Below are 19,301 nucleotides of genomic sequence, written 5' to 3'. Positions count from 1 at the left end.
TGGGCTCAGACAAGACTGAAAAAAAAAAAAAAAGTCAACAAAACCGTGCTCTCAAAAGTCAAAGAACCAGGAAAGGAACAGTCTAACAAAAGGAAACTTTTAGAGAGTAATAGCTCTACTGAAGAGGCCCAGCAATTAACTGGAGCATAGGAGTTATGTCAGGGCAGGAGAGGTGGGAGTCACTTTCAAAAGTTAAGGCTACTGGAATGGATGAAATGGCTAGAACAGAAACTTGGGAACACTCACAGGGTTACTAGCCTTTATTTACAATTAAACTTCTTGGAAGCTTTTAAAAGGTGAAAAATTTATGCAATTTGAAGAGAAACCAGAGTATATACTTGGGAGCTCAAAAAACAAACAAACAAACAAAACAAAACCCACAAAAAACAAACAAACAAACAAACAGAAACCCATGCCAACTGCCCTGGAAGATTCTCAGGTCCTTCCTGTATTTGTTCATAATGAACAGATGATTCTAAAGTGCAATAGATGTTGAAAGCTGTTAAAGGGTTGGAGAGAAAAAAAAAATCACAGACTCGCCATAAACAGGAAAATGATTTAGAAACAAGCTTTCAGGATGCCCACCAAAGGGCAGATTCATGGATTCTAGAGTGGTCAACAGCACCAAAGCTGCAATATGGCGAGGAGGTCAAAGACTCAGAGGATGGTCTTTCTGGAACAAGGAAACAGAGAAGTATTTCTAAATGTTGTAGTAATACTAAAACAAATTGGGAAAGTAAATATTAGTATCTTGTTTTAAAGGCAAAAAAGAGTTCAGAACTATCACAGAAAAGAGAGCAAAGGAATCTCACAATAACTTTAGAGCTATCTGAACACTATCCCTCATGATTTTATTCAGGAGACAACAGGTGTCTATGAAGTCAATCTATTTTTAAAATGAGAGTACAAAATATGTCAGAAAGCAACACTGAGATGCAAATCTAATTTATATAATTAAGAAAATTATACAAATATTAGGAAATGAACAAATCACAACTCAATGTTTACTACCTTATGTTTCTTATTTGACATCCTGGTATTCTTTCTTATAATTTTAGTTCTTGACTAGTAATTTCCCTTTAAATATTTTTATAATTTGATATATTCTGAAAATACAGTGTGAAAGCATCTCCTTTTAAAATGAAAACAGGAGGTTCAAGAATTTCTGGTTTAGATGGAGGACAGACAAAATCATGAGTACGGAGAATGTTTTGATGGTTGCCAGATGGGAGGGGGGTTTGGGAGGAATGAGTGAAGAGGTGAGGGGGTGAAGTACAAATTGGTGGTTACAGAAAAGCCATGGAATATACAGTATAGGAAATGGAGTTGTCAAAGAATTTACAAACATATCAATGGACAAGAACAAAGGTGTGGGGATTGCCTGAGGGGAGGGGGATGCTGGGTGGAGGAAGGCAAAGAGGGAAAAATTGGGACAATTATAATAGTATAATCAATAAAATACAACTTAAAAATAAAAATGAAAATAAATGGGAAAATAGTAACATACATGCAAAATGGCCTGTTTTCTACTGCTTCCACATTTTTATTTAACTTGATCCTGTTACAACTCCTACAGTCAATATGCAATTATTATATAGAATGGAAGCCCTCAGAAAATAGTGACTTGCCCAAGGACCTCCAACACCTGTGTAGCAGTCAGAACTTAAACCCCAGCCTTCTGACTCCTTGCAATTTTCCACACCACATTTGTTCCATTAAGATCCTGGTATCTTATCATTTCTGAACAGAGTTAGTGAAAAACTATGCTCACTGTTATGGAGACTGTACCAGCGACAACCTCTGGTTTATGAAAATAAAGAGAAACGACAGTTCAAGTATTTTATAGTGAACAAAAAGGGCATCAGTTGTTTTATTCACAAGGTTAAAAGAGAAAAAAATAATTGTCATTGGACTCCAGGGCAACAGGCAAACTCTGACATGCCTTTAAAGGCTGAGGTTTTCAAAGTTAAAAATAAGTAAAATGTTGCTATGATTTTTATTCAAATATTCCTAATGTTCAGGTTCTCTTGAAAGGGTAGTACAGTTCTCCTGCTCTGCAATAGAAATTAAAACTTTAAAAAATCATAATGTTATTTTTGTAACAAATTTCTATGATTTAAGGATTGTACTGAACAAACATTATATACAGCTATTTTAAAAAGGTATTCGTTTATAAGATGGGTGTCTCTAAAATATAGAGATAAATTAAATCTTGCTTTTCTGAATGTCTGATACACTCAACAAAAATACTCATATAAAGAGCAGCTTTATAATAATTAGTAGAAACTATTCTACCAAAGACACTTTAGAACCAAATCTTAGTAATCTTCAGGGAAGACAGTAGCACTGATTCCTACATCATCATTTTCAAGTTCTTTATCATTTTCTTTAGTAATACATGTGTCATGTGCTTTTTCTTGGTTTCTTTTTTTCTTATGAGAATATGAATTATTTTTCTCGTTGACTTTCTCTTTGTGATGTGACTTAGTAATAGTTTGTCTTTCCAAAGCATGTTGTAGGCAGTTGTAAAACCTGTAAAGAAATAAGTACTATCGTTATATCAGTGTCTTGAAACCAAATGACTGAAATACACCTAGAACTTAAAAATTATATAAATTTGATGTCTCACATTAACCTTAAAATATGAAACGACTCAAACAACTAATATGCTTCTTGCTTTTATTATTGTTTAATTAGGGGAAAACTGTGTTTTCACTTAAGAACAGTCCTAAAAACTGAGTTGGAATCACCTCTTGACAATTTCTATTGTACCTCAATTTCTATTTCACATGTAGGTGTCAAACAAAGAAAGTAAAAAAAAAAAATTTATTTATAAAAAAATCATACATGTAATAGCTCATTTTAGAGAATTTAAAAATATATGAAATTACAAATACAGATCTTCTATATAACTACCTAGAAATAGTCACTCAATATTTTTATTCTTTCCAGTTTATTAATGTATTCTGAATTAATGTATTTATATGTGCACACATGTCTTTTACGCAATTGTGATATTACATACACATTTTCCACTGGTATTTCAAATTTAATATTCCTTGAAAATATTTTCTACATTATCAAATGATCTACTAATAACACTTTTTAATCATAATATAGCATCATCATCTACATTGGTCGTAATTTATTTTCAAATTTTCCCTAATTAATATACACAATGTGACAAACATTTTTGAAAATAATGTGATCTAAATTTCTAGCTTTCTTTAGGATACCTAGACGTGCAATTCCATGGTTAAATGGTATAAACATTTTAAGGTTCTTGAAAAATACTGTTTTCCAGAATAGATGTTTAAAATATATGCTTCTAACAGCAATACTTGAGAGATCACCTCACCCACATGTTAAGTATTACCATCAAAAACGTGTTATTTGGAAGGTGACAATGGTATCTTATTTCAATTTTCATTTCTTTTTTTGCAGGTGAAATTGAAATGTTTTGCACTAGCTCTTTGACTTTAACGTGAAGTGTTCTTTTCCTTACTCATTTTTCTACTGGAGTTTTAGTGTTAATTTTGTGATACAATTAATATGTTCTCCCTGAAAACTGGGCTTCATGTTTTTTCTCCTCCCACATCAACAGCTAACAAGAATCTCTGCCTGACACAGTAGCCTCCGGCATGTGTTTGAAGGCATCAAGGTGACACGGTGTGTCGCATGTGCTTCATACCAGCATTGTACTGGGAATGCTGGGCTGGCTAATTCCAAACTCCCTGATCCCGATTTACTCATTTAGAAAATTGGGTATTATCCTGTACTTAGCTGGGTTGTCAGAGGGCAGAGGCAATATATGTAAGTACCTAGCGTAGTGCCTGGCACAGAGTAAGTTCTCTATAACGACTATTTTTATAAATTATAAACTCCATGAGAGCAAAGACCCCCATCTATCTTGTTTTCTGTTATATTCATAGCATGCAGTACAATGCTGACGCACTCGCTAAGAATAGGCCAACTAAGTGAAAAAAACAACTACTGAGCAAAAAAGGTCCCGAATTAGACTGGTCTGGAGGTTGGGACTTCTTGCCATTGTAGGGATCTTGTCATGCTTATATATCCTATTATAATTTGAGACTACGACAGGAAATTCTTGACATCTACAGAATCGATTGCCATTTGGACCAATTTTCTTTTTTTAATCCAATGAACAGGTTTACTTCTATTTGCAAAGGCTCTAAAACTTCCCCCCGAAACCCAAGACATCTACCTATTCCCAAATACTGCACACAATTCTAATACATACTTAACGTGATCACTACATATCCTGTCCGTATTGCGGGAACGTACACACTCATCGCTCTACACACTGACACCCAGCACCGTGCCTGACGTATAATGCATGCGTATAGACATTTCTTCAATGAATAAACCTCAGAGGGAGGTATAGTAAAAGGCAAAACTGTACAGTAAGAGATACAAGCAAAAGGTTTTGAAAAATATTAACTGACATGCAATTTTTTAAAACCTGTTCCATGTTAATGACCTCTTCGTGTAATGGCCCTGTACATCCGTAACTGAAACTTGGCTCTTCCACAAAGATACCATCTGCCCTGTGTTCCCCTTAAGTGGAGACTGCTTATTCTTTCATATCCCACTTACCACAGGGTTGAGAGATGAGGTCAGAATGTAATTGGTTCACCAAGACTTTGTTAAGACTAACCTCCTACACCCGTGTCCCTACACCTGTCCCTCATGTCATCTACCAAAATTGTTCAGTCCCTTGTATTAATGAAACCTTCTACACTTGGTATGATCTTTCTCTCTAGTCTTACGATCATCTTGGATGACTTTAAGGACTGGTTTTATTCTTATCTTCCAAACTGCCTACTTAGAATAGCTTTAAAAAATGATCCAATGATTCATTTTATCTGAAACATGAATCAAGTATGCCACACAACGTGTGAAGAGCCCTTTGCTGATCACAATAGGCTACCCATGTTAAGCAACTTCACCTTCTATCGTTCTCCACCCAGTCCTGCCCTTTAGACTCAGGTAGACAAATCTTTTGTTTCTGGATTATGCTCTATTCCTAGAAAATTACAGATGAGACTAAATTGCTCTTGTAGGAACACAAAATAAATAACTTATGTAAAATATCTTATCATATACACAAAAAGGTAATTAAAGAGGAATAGGTGGCTTGCTTTAATCTTCCAGTAAAGAACATAAGAATTCAAACCTGCATCCTTGGGGTACTACAAAACAACTGGTAAATGGAAGAGACTCTTTTGTACTCAAAACCAAGAAAACGACAAATACTTTCTCCTTTTCCTTTTTTAAGGGAACTTTTAAAAAGTCCATTGAGAAACTATCGTATACATTAAGTCAGAAATTTGTTTTCCAATTGCATGTTCTCCTCTCATTCTATGACCCTTTACACAGCATTCTAAAGTCCAATTCTCAAAGGGTAATTTTCTCAGCTCTCACAGGCAACACAAAGAGCTTGGGGTGCATTCAGGTAACTGTTTCTTTTCTCCCCTCAAGAGAAACTCAAATTGTCTTTCACCTCAGCAGTCAAGATCATCATGCCATAGGGCAACTTGTACTCAGTTCTCTTGATGAGAGAACTTTTCAGGCCAGCATTGTGAAGATGAATTCTTGTTTTTCCGCCCGTTACAGGACCCCTTACAATAGAAAGCTTATATTTCTTTGGCTTCTGAAATAGGAATGAAAATTTGATAAAATCTAAGCAGAATTTCATACCCTTTTAGGCTCCCATTATTCACAGATAAGAAAGAAGGCTATTTTCAAATATTACGCATTTAGATTTTAACTAAGTTCTAGCATTTTTATTTAAAAACGTGTGTGATAGCCTGTCTCAGGGGCTGGGAACAGAGCTCAGAGACATGCTCTGTGCCCTCAAGGAGCTCAGGCTCTGATGAGCGCTGCAGAGCTGTAATGACACATTCAGCCTGCAAGGAGAAAGGCAAGATAAAATGGGAGCACACTGGGCATACTCTGCTCCAGAAGATCATGAAAAGCTCTTGGGAAAACCCCAAAGCCTTGGCTGAATTGCAAGAATGAAAGGAAAGCTGGCTGGATGAGGTATTATGAAAGGAAAAATGAGGGGAAGGGATATCTAGGGAGGATTATCAGAATATAAAACATGTATTTTCACTTTACATTATTTACCTTTCTGATTTTCAGTATATAGGGAAAGGTGTAACTTATTTACCTGCTTTAGTTCCCTTTTTAAAAATAAGACTAGCAACTCTGAGAAGTCTAAGACATCTGTTATCCGTGACTTCTACTTCTCTTCTACCATTTCTAATCTGTTGCCATTTTGGTTCATATTCTGTAATATCACTCTTGTTCACCTTGTTACTCAGGGTCCCGTTCCTTTTTACCTGGACTATGTAACCAGAGCCTAATCTTGCTCACTCCATGTCTAAGCCATCTTACATGTGTTCCAGAATAATCATTTTAAGGCTTTGATGGAAAAAGTCAGTTAACTAAATTTAATAAATATTTATTAACCATGTTCTGGTGCCAGACACAGAAAGTAATGATTAATAAGAAACCGTCTCTACCTTTGGGAAACTCAATATGTCTCCCTTTATTGTTTATGATTAATTCTGTAAACATCTACTGGTTTTCTACCATGAGCCAGACATTATGTAAGGCTTTAGGATAAGATAAAGGAGAAGAGATATTTTAAATGTGTATGTGTTCTATTTTCAATGTGACCACATTATAGTGGAAAAAAATTATACATGTGAATAAATAATTGCAAGGCAATATGATTCATATTTCTGTTTTGCACTGAGGCATAAACTTTAATGATACTGGTAAGTGGTAATATGAATCTGAACCAAGGAAATGGCTATGGGGTTGAGACTAGGTTAGGAAAGATATTAAGGAAAGACTGATGGGTATTTTAGTTACATATGTTCAACTGGTTAATGGACATATGGGCCCATGACTTGGAAGACCTACCAGTATATAGGGAAGTAGCTGAAGCTATGGGCCAGGAACAGAATCCTGGAGAACAATATTTAACCAACAGATAGAACAGTAATAGAAATCCAGAAGGAAGCTAAGAAGGAAGGGAAACAGGAAGGAAAGCAGCAGTGATATATTAATCATTATTTTCTGTGCCTGGCACAAGAAAATTCTTATCAACTGGTATATAAAAAAATGTTCAATGTCGCTAATCATCAAAGAAGTGCAAATCAAAACCAAAATGAGATATAACCTCACATCTGTCAGACGGCCATTAAAAAAAAAAGAAAAAGAAAAAAAGACAAGTGCTGGCGAGGACACTGAGAAAAGAAAATCTTTGCTCACTGCTGGTGGGAATGTAAAATGGTGCAGTTCCTATGGAAAACAGTATAGCAGTTCTTAAAAAAATTAAACAGAATTACCAGATGATCCTGCAATCCCACTTCTGGGTATACACCAAAAGAACTGAAAGCAGGACTCAAACAGGCATCTGTACATCCATGTTCATGGCAGTATTCCTCACAATAGCTAACAGGTGAATAAAAATCCAAACGTCCATTGACAGATGTATAGATAAGCAAAATACGGTATATAAATACAATGAAATATTATTCAACATTAAAAAGAAACAAAATTCTGATACATGCTACAACATGGATTAACGTTGGAGACATTATGCTTAGTGAAATAAGCCAGACACAAAAGAAAAAATATTGTATGGTTCCACTTTCATGAGGTACCTAGAATTGCAAAATTCATAGAAAGTAAAAACAGAATAGTAATTTCTAGGGGCTAGGAGTTTGGGGACTGGGGAAGTATTGTTTAATGGGTACAGAGTTTTAATTTGGGACGATGAAAATGTTCTGGAAATGGATAATGGTGATGGGTGGTTACTGAATGTACTCAATGCCACCGAACTGTACATTTAAAAATGCTCAAAATAATAAGTTTTGTTATGCATATTTAAGCATGAAAAAGGAATAATAACAACAAAAAGAACAACAAAAAACCAACCACTGGAAATAGATTCATTTACCTTTCCTCTCCAATTTGCTTCATTTTTATCAACAATATTATGTACCAATATATTCAGCCATTTTATTCTGTACTTTATTGAACATTTATTTTCTTATTGCACCGTTGGTGAAAAGAACATGAGTACTTTCACTGCACTCATAGCCAAATGGTGGTCTTACCTGACTCAAGTCAGCCTGACTGCCTATAAACAGAATCAAAGATAGTCTTCCTCTTGTAATTCATAAGTAGATTTCCAAATTTTCCTTTTACCTAGAAATTATTAGGTATAAAATTATCTTACTCTTTCCACTAAGAAGTGGGTTCGGGAATTGGTTGACACAAACAAGACCTTTTTTCTATTGAAAATATTTTACCCCTTGACTTTGATTTTTCATATTTGCAGGAAATGTCTCATTTGGACCTTGACTTTTAAAAATTCTCTTATTATAACTATTTTAATTGTGAAATTTTGGTCCTATGAAAAACCAATTTTAGTAGTCAGTGTCTGATTGCAGAATTCATCACCTCCAGTATTTACTATTTTTTCACTTTTCAACATCATAAGAGTAACTCTCTGCTTTTGGTTGAAAGTACAGCTGTTCCCAAAGGAGCTCCCTAATTTGTACAGCCTTTCTGAATTCACATGTAATCTTCTAATCAGTATCTTAAGACACTTTTACCCTTCTTTAATTTTTCACTGATTTTATGTGATGAGCATGGCTCCCTTGATAGCAGCATACACACTATAATCTCAAAACATATCTTTGAGTCAATGGATTTAAAGCATAATTTGATTTTGTAGTTGGTGGCTGTGGCTCAATTAACTTCACCAGGTGTATAGTTACTTGATCTTGGGCTATATTTATAACCTTGTTGAAATTCAACTAAGGAAACAGAAAAACTGATTTGCTTGCTACCTCCTATGTTTTAACAAACAACCTCATTGGAATACTATATAACAAATGTAAACTTTAGGAATCGTAAAAATAAGTACCTACATATAGTTCAAACTCTATAGTCTGGTGGAGTGGCTGGGTGCTCTTCAGTTGCTTACTTGAAATCAATAATTTAGAATGTTTCCTCTTGGCTTTCTGCAACCACGGGTCTGCTAGAAAAATAAGCTCTAATGCCCTAAGACATCCATTGTATACAATAAATTAACTTCTCTTCAATGTATCTGGAATGGTACCATTGTTGGGAGAACTGAGACAATCACTTGAATAATTTTGTAAATTCTGTTGTTCAGATAAGGAGCCCTGCTTGAGAAAGCCTGGACAGTGATACTGATGTTATTACTGGTTTATTCTCTATATATGTCATTGAAGAAGGGGAAGGGCTATCCTATCTTGAGAATCCATGCCGGTGCTAGTCATTATAAAAATGATACTGAATGTATATTAAAATTGTTAAGATAAGTATTTACCCCTGCCTAGAAATAAGAAAAATGAAGCCAAGACATTTGAGTGACTTGTAGTATGTAGTAGAACCTAGGTTTGAACTCAAGTCTAGCTCTGGAGCCCAGTTCTACCTCTTCCCACCATGGACACTGCTGCCACTGGCACTTCTGGCCTTAGCTGCTTAAATAAATAAATAAATAAATAAATAAATAAATAAATAAATAAACAAAATAGAAAGACAAATAAATAAATAAATAAATTCTAGGCGTTAAAGAATTCTAAGCAGACAAAATTTGCATTTTACAGACAGGATTCTTTTTTTTTTTTTTTTCACTGTGCGGTTGCCTCTCACTCGCGCCCATAACTGGGGACGTGACGTGCAACCTAGTCATGTGCCCTGACTGGGAATCGAACCAGTGACAATTGGTTCGCAGGCCGACGCTCAATCCACTAAGCCACAGCAGCCACGGTTACAGACAGGATTCTGACAGTGATAAGAATGGCTTAGGAGGGAGACATGCTAGAAGCATTCTACACTGAGACAAGCTAATACTGCAGTTAAGGATGGGGGGAGAAGAATGATTCCAGAGTCACTTGGGCAGAGATTGACTGGTTAAGAGGTAGCCAAGCGGGTAGGGAGACGGGAAAAAAGAAATTATAAATGATGTCAAGTTGGCCATCACCACTTGAATAACTCAGACATGTAGACCTTATTGGTGGTAGGTCAGTGGCATTATCTTTATATAAGAAAAGCAATGTAACAGTCACTTCTTTATATCAAAAACTATGCTTAGAAAGAGATGAAAAAAGAAAGCACTGTAAGGGTTTTTATCTACCATGAGGTAAAATTTAAGAATAGAAGAAGTATAAATGTAAATTAATAGCTATGATCCCTATTATTTGGACAATTCTGGCAATTCTAGATCTAATCCATGATAATAGATGGGTATTAAACTCACCAGAGGTGTAAAATATTTACCAGGCTAAAAATTAAACAGTCTATCCTCCTCAAAAGGAGATTCTAGGTATTCTGGTCTCCAGCAGGCCACTTCCAGGGGGCAACGTGTACCTCTTCCACGGCTGCCTTCACCTCGATCAGTTACAGTCCCGTGGCTACTGGGCTCTCTCACCTGAGTGGCTGTGCTCTCCTTTATGTCTGTTGCCAACAGCCGTTTGTCTTGCTGTCCTCCATGGAGCTTATGCTCCATTTACTACCCATTACAGTCTGGCCTACTTTCCTCTATTGCTCTGATCATCTTTTTATTATTCATGATAAAGCTACAGACAGAAAAGCAATTAGGAACATACGTTAAAGATGGCGTGTATTAATATTTTCAAGGATGATCTAGGCATATTAAAATAACATGGAAATATCCAATTAATATACCTTTCAATTCTCTTCTTGTTTTCTGCCATTTTTTGATTTGCTATCTTTAATAGGAAGTCAATATAATCCTCTGTCACCATCAGTTTTCCCTTATGGCTTAATGGCACTTCTAAGCCATGTGTGCTCCGGACAGCCTACAAGAAAAAGACAGTTCAGATACGATGACTTATGTACTAGAGACACTAAACGTCACTAAAGAAAACTCCTGGTCAGGGTTCTGTTTAAACATAGTTCAGTTCATGACAGCATTTAGGTTAATGCTTTGATATAATTTAGCTAAACAAAGTGGATTTTCACATCATATAGTCATTTCTAAAGAAAGTTATGCTATACATTGTGTTTTAGAGAAACAGATAATATCAAAGAATCCAATAACTTTAACAGTTTCAATCTCACTAAAGCTTAGAAAGCTTTAACACACTCTTTAAAAAAAGAAAGAAATGAAATCTCAATATAAACTTCAAGGGAAAATCAAAATGGGCTGGATTTGAAAGAGCCTCTTAGTGCTGCTTGAGCACAGTTTGGTTACAACAATAAACCACAAAGTGGCTGCTTTTTCAGCGCTTTAGGGCCGATCTTAGTAACTCTGTTGATGAAACAGTCAACAGGTTACAAGTAAATCCAAACACTCGATATGGATTAAGAACAAGAAAAACTATTATGAGGAATAAAAATTAATTCAATGAAAATTTACTGAGCATCTGTAATGTAGGCCCTACTGTAAGGTATGAAGATACAGGATGAATATAACATGGTCCCTTCAGAAGCTTACACTTTAGAACAGGAAATTATCAGTGAGCAAAAAATTATAACACAAACACAAAACATTAAGGAAATGTAGAAGAGGTACAACTAATTGAGATAGGCGTCAGCTTTATGGGAAAGGCGGCATTTGAGTTGGGATTTTAAAGGGTAAGTGCAATTTTACCAGATGTAAAAATGGGGGAGAAACAACTTATCTACAGTCATGAAGACATGAAAGAGCATGACATATTTGGGAAACAACTAATAGTTTTCTATCTGGCTGGAGTGTACGTATGCCAGCAGGAGATTAGCACAAATAAGGGAAATGGTAAGGCCTTGAATATCAGGGAAAATATCTGGAGACCCTGACTTTTCAAAAGGGGGGATTCTAACAGTATTGTTTGGAGGAACTAAAGATGGACAGCGGGAAGACCAGTCAGGAGACCACTGTAAAGACTGAGGTGAGGGAGGACAAGGACTTAAGTAGAGGCAGTGACAGAGGGCTTGGTGAGGTGGGCTCAGGTGTGAGAAATTAGAGGCAGATATGAAAGGACTTAAAACTAAGTGAACACGGAAGGCAAAGCAGAGAAAGGTAGAAGGATGGCTCTGTTCTTGCTGGGCCACCAAATGCAGTGGGGAATGAGATGGGGACACAAACCAGTACCATGAGGTTTGCTTTTCCATTCAGTCATGCTTTACAGGGGTTTTCTTTTGCAAGCCGCTTCTATTTGTCAAATAGGCTCTTGGTAAAAAGAGGTAGAAAATAGCAAAGTCTAGGGAGCTAGAATGGAGGACAATCTGAAATTAATTCAGGAGCGAATACATGCCATGACAAAAAGTAAATACAATCAGTATACAGTATTCCCTCACTTTTCGCAGGTATTATGTTCTAGATGCCCCTGCGATAGATGAAAATTCGCGAAGTAGGAACCTTATATTTATTTTAGTATTTATATATATTTTAAGGCTTTATAAACCCTTCCCACACACTTATAAACCATTCCCAGTCCCTTATAAACCTTTTCCACACTTTTATAAACACTACTTACGTTCTTAAACATATTCTACACTCTTAAACCTACGTAACTTTAACAACATACATATACAGTACCGCAAAATCCCACGACATAGTGAAAAATCCGTGATAAATAATTAAATATAATATTTTAAAAAACCCTGTGACACAGTAAGGCCGCAATAAGTGAACCATGATATAGAGAGGGACTACTGTATACTGTAGCAAACCAGATCAGGGCAAAATCACTAGGGAGTGGCTTGGCCAGGAAAACTCAGAGAGGATGTGGAACTGAGGAGCCTTAGAGATAATTCAGTCCAGAGGTAAGCACACTTTTTCTGAGAAAGGAGAGATAGTAAACATTTTCATACAGTATGTCACAGCTACTTAACTTTGCCACTGTAGCACAAAAGCAAACTTAGGCAGTAATTAAGCAAATGTGTGTAGTGGAATCTGGCCCCACTGTGGGCTGCACTTGGCCCGAGGGCAGTAGTTTGCTGCACTCCTGATATGGCTGGGAAAATTCAGACCCTGAGAGATTAAGGAGCTTGCCCAAGTTCATATAGCATAGCCGGGGGCCAGACAGTATTCGTGTAGAGGACTTTAGCCTCTGTATCTGTGACTCCTTCCAGACACCACGGTGCTTATTAATTTAGGATTATGTAGAATAAGAAGGGCACAGAGGATGAGGTTAAAAGTGGAGATTACGATACTATAAAATAAGACCTCAAACATATATCTAACAGCTCTCGACTTTGCCCACTCTGAACTTTGCCTGGTAGAAAAATACAAGTCACTGCAGGTTTTTGAGCAAGGGAATGGCAAGAAGATCTGAGTAAGGAGAGACAGAAGGCAGGAATCTAAGTAGAAGTGTAAGTTATTTCAATAATCTGGATATCTTCATGCTCAAAGAACTCTTTTTGCCAAAAGGTATCTTACCAATATAGTCTTTCCTCTCTTTCCCACTGTTATGCCAGAGTTCCTGAAACCAGACTCTATTGCCACTGAATGCTGAAAGAAAATAAATTTGTTAAATTCTGATTATCTAATCAGATAAATTGTTAAACTCTACAAACTTCAGAAGCACATACAACCACAAACCTGTAATTAAATTAAAAACTAGTTGATTAAACTAACACATTAATTTTTGGTAGGTGTTTTAAAGCTCAATTAAATCTATCCACATACCTATAATTTCAAGTATAATTACAAAGTTTTACCAGAATCTGTGCATCTTGCAACTGCCGACACTGCACATGAAGGACAAGGGGTTCAAATTTCAAAATGGCATCACCGTTCGCATTTTTCAGAGCTACAATCTAAATAAAGGAAAAGTGTTAGTATCAGACACAAATACATGATCCTCCTCTTTGGTGACATTTTGATATGTAACTTCAGTTTTCCCCAGGAACTTTTACTCGTTCAGCACCCTTTTTCTGAAAAAATCTTTTCACTCTGCTTTTTTGGTCTTCTTTCTCCAAAAATTTATTAATCTGCTTATTCTTTTAAAAGACGTGATTTCTAATTCTCCCATATACCTTCAACGTCATTCTTTCCAAGAATGTTTAAAAAGTGACTACTATATTTAATTTCATAACAGATTTTTCATTAAGGAATATGGTATGTAAAGACTATACCAGAAGGTCTGTTTAAATACTCCATTGTTCGATTAAGGTTTGAGACACAAGCATTATTAGGTATGAGCTGGAATTTATATAAGGTAGTTGTTATTTCTGTATGCCTAACACCCCTGGGCAGCAGACTCCCTCCTTCACTCCGTTTCATTTTCATGGGACTGTAAATCATGACCCTGTCAACTCATCATTTCCACTATAATAACATCAAAGATGCCCAGTGCCTAGGTCTGATCAAGAATAGCATTCCATTCTATTGGCGAGAATAACTGATCTCAGAGGGAGGACACCTAACTAGCAGTTTATCCAGAGTCCTTCTTTGGGAATGATACATAGATCTTTGGGGTTGCTGGTAGCTACCTTTCCTGCCACAAAGATAATCCACAGCAGAAGAGAGTAAGGGCAAATGTGCAGAGAACTAGTTTCCAAACAAGGGGATGGATGCTGAATGAGTCCTCTGAAGGCAACATTTGAGCACCTGAATCAGTAATGTAAGTACTTGACTAATACACACTTGTATTAGCTCAACTAAACATTTCAGTTTAGGAAACTAAACAATCTAGCACAGATAAATACATTTTCAAGAAGCAATCCAGGTATGTAACGGATAATTTATTTACATCAGTATGCTGGTAATATATAGATAGGGCTAATCCTTTACTCCTGGCTCCCTTTCTCCCTTTTCTTTCTATAATTTGTACCAGAATGCAGAGTTATAAAATGGCAGAAATGAAATTTAATCTTTGGATCCAACGTGTCCAATGTCCATGAACTCTTTGCTATGACCAAGAGGATGTGTTTTGTTGAGCAGTCGTAGTAATGCTCACATACATATTTCTACTTTTAGGTCCTACAACTCTCCTTAGGCTTTACGAATAATCTTCACCCACTATAATTATGAACACACATCACCTTGCATAGTCAATTGTTTTCATCTGTATTTAAAGTGACTGTGAATTAAAAAGCTTATTTCTTTACGTTTATATATAAAAACTTACCACATCATCTTTTATACAAGGTTTGTGTGTAACCAGTAGCCAGCAACAGTTTTGTTTCTGAACCTCAAAGCCATCTGTACTCTAAAATAAAAAAAAATAGCATAATTTAATTTAATCATATATTTATAAAACTATTAAGTACAATGTATAATATATGGTAGGCTTTCTTAAATTAATAATCACAAGTGGTGATTTTTAAGTATTACTGAGAAAAATTCAAAAGGCTTTTGGGTAACATTAACAAAAAACAAAAATGAAACCAAAATGCTTAAAATAGAAAGAAAAATACCATATGATTTTACTTACATGTGGAATTTAAAGAACAGAATAAACAGCAGACTGGTGGTTGCCAGCGGGGACGTGGAGTTGAGGGGAAGGGGAGTTGGGGGATTGGGTATGAGGTGAAGAGATTAAGTACCAATTTGCAGCTACAAAATAGTCATAGGGTGTAAAGTACAGCATAGGGAATACACTCAACAATATTGCAATAATTATGTATAGTGCCAGATGGTTACTGGAAATATCAGGGGGAATACTTTGTAAAGTATATTATTGTCTAACCACTAAGCTGTGCACCTGAAACTAACACAAAAATACTAAAAGTAATCTATAATTGAAAAAAATAATAATAAAAAATAAATTAAAAAATTTTTAATGTGTTTACCAAGGTAAAAAAAACTTAATATTGTCTAAAATATGGTCATGATTTTGTCAAGAGGAAAGAATTTACTCAAGGGGTTGAGTTGTCCCTGAGCTGTTTTACTTAGCACAATGTTAAAAAACAAAACAAAACAACTGAATTACTTCTGTAAAAAAGCACTGCTGTCACAATCCCTACCACTTTTCACAGTCACCTGAGCTGTTCACACCTTTATAATATGTCCCTAGTTTCTAGAGGCATAAATCTGTGACCTCTTCATTAGACTTTACATGTAGTTCCAGAGGGCAAAGCTAGAACTAAAAGGTCAAAATTTCAACAACGCAAATATTTAACATCGGATTCTTTGTTTATTAACTGGAAGGAGTGTTTATTTGTAGAGTTCTATTACATACTTTGGGTATACACAGATCCTACCCTTAAGGATAATGGAAAAAAGCAGCAGGAAACCACACGCACTTTTAAATCACTGTGCTTCTACAAAGTAACTATTCACACAGTGGGTACACAGGAGACTGCTATTTGGCCTTAGTAATGGGAAGAGCTGAGCTTGTCCTCAATAACTGGTTTGTTTTCATTCAGTAACCTCAGTGACTTTTGTATCTGATTTTATGCTGGGTGCTCTAAATTGTAGAACCAAATGTGTAGCCCACTTCTAGATTTAGAATCTAGTTGTATGTTTTAGGAATTAATGTCATCATTAGCTTCATCTAATTGATATTCCCTTTATCCAGATATTTCCATTCTTAATTCTTCTTCTTGTATTGCCTTTTTGTAAATTGATCCAAATCCTTTCTGAGATAAGGCAAGGTAAAAATAAATATCATAGCAGGTATGAGAATACATAAAATAAAAAGAGGTTCAGAAAACGTCCTAAAGCAGTTCAGAAGAAGCAGTTATTACTTCCAAATGCGTTTTTGTGTTCAGGTGGAAGGGAAGTTTTGGTAGTCATGCCTTATGTATATGCAGAGGTGGGAGAAAACAATTCATGTTTATGAGCAAAGACAAAGGTAGGTAAAAATAAGATAAAAAAAGGAATATTTCACTTTTAGCAAATAAAAATGAAGAGAAAGAGCAGGAAACAGGGTTGAAAGGTATACGTACTAGAGTTGGAGTCTGGGTATGCTGATGTTAAAAAAATGTGTAACAAAAGATTTCCGCGTAAGCCCTGGCCGGCTAGCTCAGTTGCTTAGAGCATCAACCCCATACGCCAAGGTTGCAGGTTCCATCTCTCAGTCAGGGCACATGCAAGAATCAGCCAATGAATGCATCAATAAATGGATCAACAGGCTGATGTTTCTGTCTCTCTCTCTCTCTCAAATCAATAAAATATTTTTTAAAAATTGAAAAAAAATAAAAGATTTCCGCGTAGATGAGTGACGTTGACAGAGTTGTGCTTTAGAAAGGTAAATCTATTAACAACGTGCAACATGGTTTGGGGTAGAGATTTGTAGTTTAGTGACCTTTTAGGAAAGCAACGCAGAAATCCCCTTAAGTAGTAGAAATGGGGGAAGAAAGACAGCAAGCTCAGCAAGAGTCCCAGTGCTCAAAAGACAATAGAAGCAATGTAAAAATAGGCCCTCTGAACCAGGGAGATCAGTGAGGGACCTGAAAAAGGAGCGTAGGTGTGTGCTGCCTTTCATGCTCTGAATTCAGTGCTAATGCTAAAATAAAAAAAAACACAGCTAACTTTTTCTGTGCTCTTAATATGGGCCAGGCACAACACTAAATGTTTCAAATAAATTATCTCATTTTCTCTACACCAGCGATTTTCAACCCTTTTCATCTCATGGCACACAAATTACTAAAATTCTGCAGCACACCAAAACTGCTGATCTAACAAAAAATAGATATTTTGATTCATTCACATTGGACTGCTATTGTTTTATTGACTGTTGTCATTTTTTAATTTGACAACCAAAGGGAAAAGAGGTCAGTTTTAAAAATTCTTGCGGCGCACCAGTAAGCCTTCTGCAGCACACCCCTCGAAAATCCCTACAAAGCTCATACTCTTTTGTTATCCTCAGCTCATGAAACAGGGAGGGGATGAGCTTAGATAACTTTCCCGAAGTCACAAAGCCAGCAATTCCCATAACCGGGTTAGAATCTAAGCCGTATCACTTCAAAGCCCGAGGGCTTGACCACTATCTCACACTATACTACCGTGTTGTTGCCCTGGCTGGTTTAGCTCAGTGGATTGAGCGTCGGCCTGCGAGCTAAGTGTCGCTGGTTCGATCTTCCAGTCAGGGTACATCAGAGAAGGAAAACTCTGACTCCAAAAAACCTCCGCTGCCTTGCGGCATACCTCTTCTGGGGAAAGGCTAAGGGAGTAAACCCCGACAGAAAATCCGGAGCCGGAGTCCCTAAGGCGGTTTGACGTTGTAGTCAACACCGGCAACTCCTGCGGCGCACCTGAAGCCAAGCTGTATCGACTCCGTCTTTCCCTTGGATCCTTCAGCTGCGAAGAGAGGGGGGGTCTGCTGCATGGGCAACAGCAGACCCTCCATATCACCCTGCCCAGGCTCTGTAGCTTCAGCTCCACTGGAGAGGACACTCCAGCGTCATCGCAAGATGTCAATTCAACACGGGAGGAGACAGATGCCGTGTCACTCCCGTGTCGGACTGCACAGCCATTCTCGGCGGTGCAGATAGACACTTAAGAAGCTACACCATCGTCTCTCGAGACGGACGGCTGCCGACGACGACGACTACCGTGTTGTACTTTCTCGGCCTAATGTAAAAATTATAAAAGCTGTAATAATGGAGTGGGCCGCTAGGAGGTAGTAAACACCTTAACCATGGTGATGTTAAGTCAGGTATGAAGGATTTGGTAGAGCGCTAGAAGCCTCCAGCTTCGCCAAGGTGGAAAGTTTCTCAAGCCCCTTAGTATTCAGAAAATCAGATTCTTTAGCTCTAGAAACTCAGAATCATTCCCAGGCCAGCAGCTTCAGCAGAATATCAGGCTAGACCTAGAGAATCAGAATGTGTACTTTAAAAGATACCCAAGTGATTAATAGACACATTCAAGTCTATCCACCCTCTTAAGTTGCCATAAATAAAGAAATCGAGACCAGCCACCAGAAGGACAAACACAAACAGGCTGCACTAGGGTGCTGCAGTGGGTGGACACAGAGCTCCTGGTATTCCCACTACAAGGCAGGCGCTGGACGGGCTCAAAGGAGGCTCACCCCGTCTAGGAGGATGATACGGCCAGAGCAGGAACTGGTGGTAAAAAACTGTTCTCGCCCATTCAGGAGCTGCACAATCTCAGCCACATCCTCGTCCACACTGCCCTTGCGGCTGAGGTCCGCTTTGCTCAGACACTGCGCCTTCCATCTCCTGAACTCGGCTCCACAATCCATGCGAAGAGGAATTCAGGGTCTGTACTTCCACAATAGCTCTCGCGTTCCCCTGGGGGCAGCCATATTGGAACGAGTGGTGCCGAGAAGGTCCAAACTTTCTCATTTCCTCGTCATTACGAACTCGGAGAT

At 37.1% G+C, this 19,301-nt stretch overlaps 1 protein-coding gene across 3 annotated transcripts; it reads right to left on the bottom strand.

The window, feature by feature from the left end:
* Positions 1-1,496: 1,496 nt before the first annotated feature.
* On the bottom strand, positions 1,497-19,265 carry TYW3 (tRNA-yW synthesizing protein 3 homolog). Of its 3 annotated transcripts, XM_090269628.1 has the most exons (7): positions 18,999-19,265; positions 15,153-15,233; positions 13,741-13,839; positions 13,460-13,531; positions 10,762-10,895; positions 7,383-7,488; positions 2,415-2,532 (listed from the first exon to the last, which is right to left on the bottom strand). In XM_090269628.1, exons 1-7 carry the CDS (start codon positions 19,170-19,172, stop codon positions 2,485-2,487), a joined length of 714 nt encoding a protein of 237 aa, XP_090125754.1. In that variant the 5' UTR covers positions 19,173-19,265; the 3' UTR covers positions 2,415-2,484. The 3 variants fall into 3 exon arrangements, with proteins under 3 accessions (XP_090125753.1, XP_090125755.1, XP_090125754.1); XM_090269627.1 differs by lacking the exon at positions 7,383-7,488 and having other exon boundaries at positions 1,497-2,532; XM_090269629.1 differs by lacking the exons at positions 7,383-7,488; positions 13,741-13,839 and having other exon boundaries at positions 1,497-2,532.
* Between the last annotated feature and the right edge of the window lie 36 nt (positions 19,266-19,301).

This window comes from Furipterus horrens, unplaced genomic scaffold (genome assembly GCF_987537825.1).
Source record: "Furipterus horrens unplaced genomic scaffold, mFurHor1.1.pri manual_scaffold_3, whole genome shotgun sequence".
Taxonomy (NCBI): Eukaryota; Metazoa; Chordata; class Mammalia; order Chiroptera; family Furipteridae; genus Furipterus; species Furipterus horrens.
The sequence above is the reverse complement of the archived record's forward strand: the minus strand, read 5'-3'. Positions and strand labels throughout refer to the sequence as shown.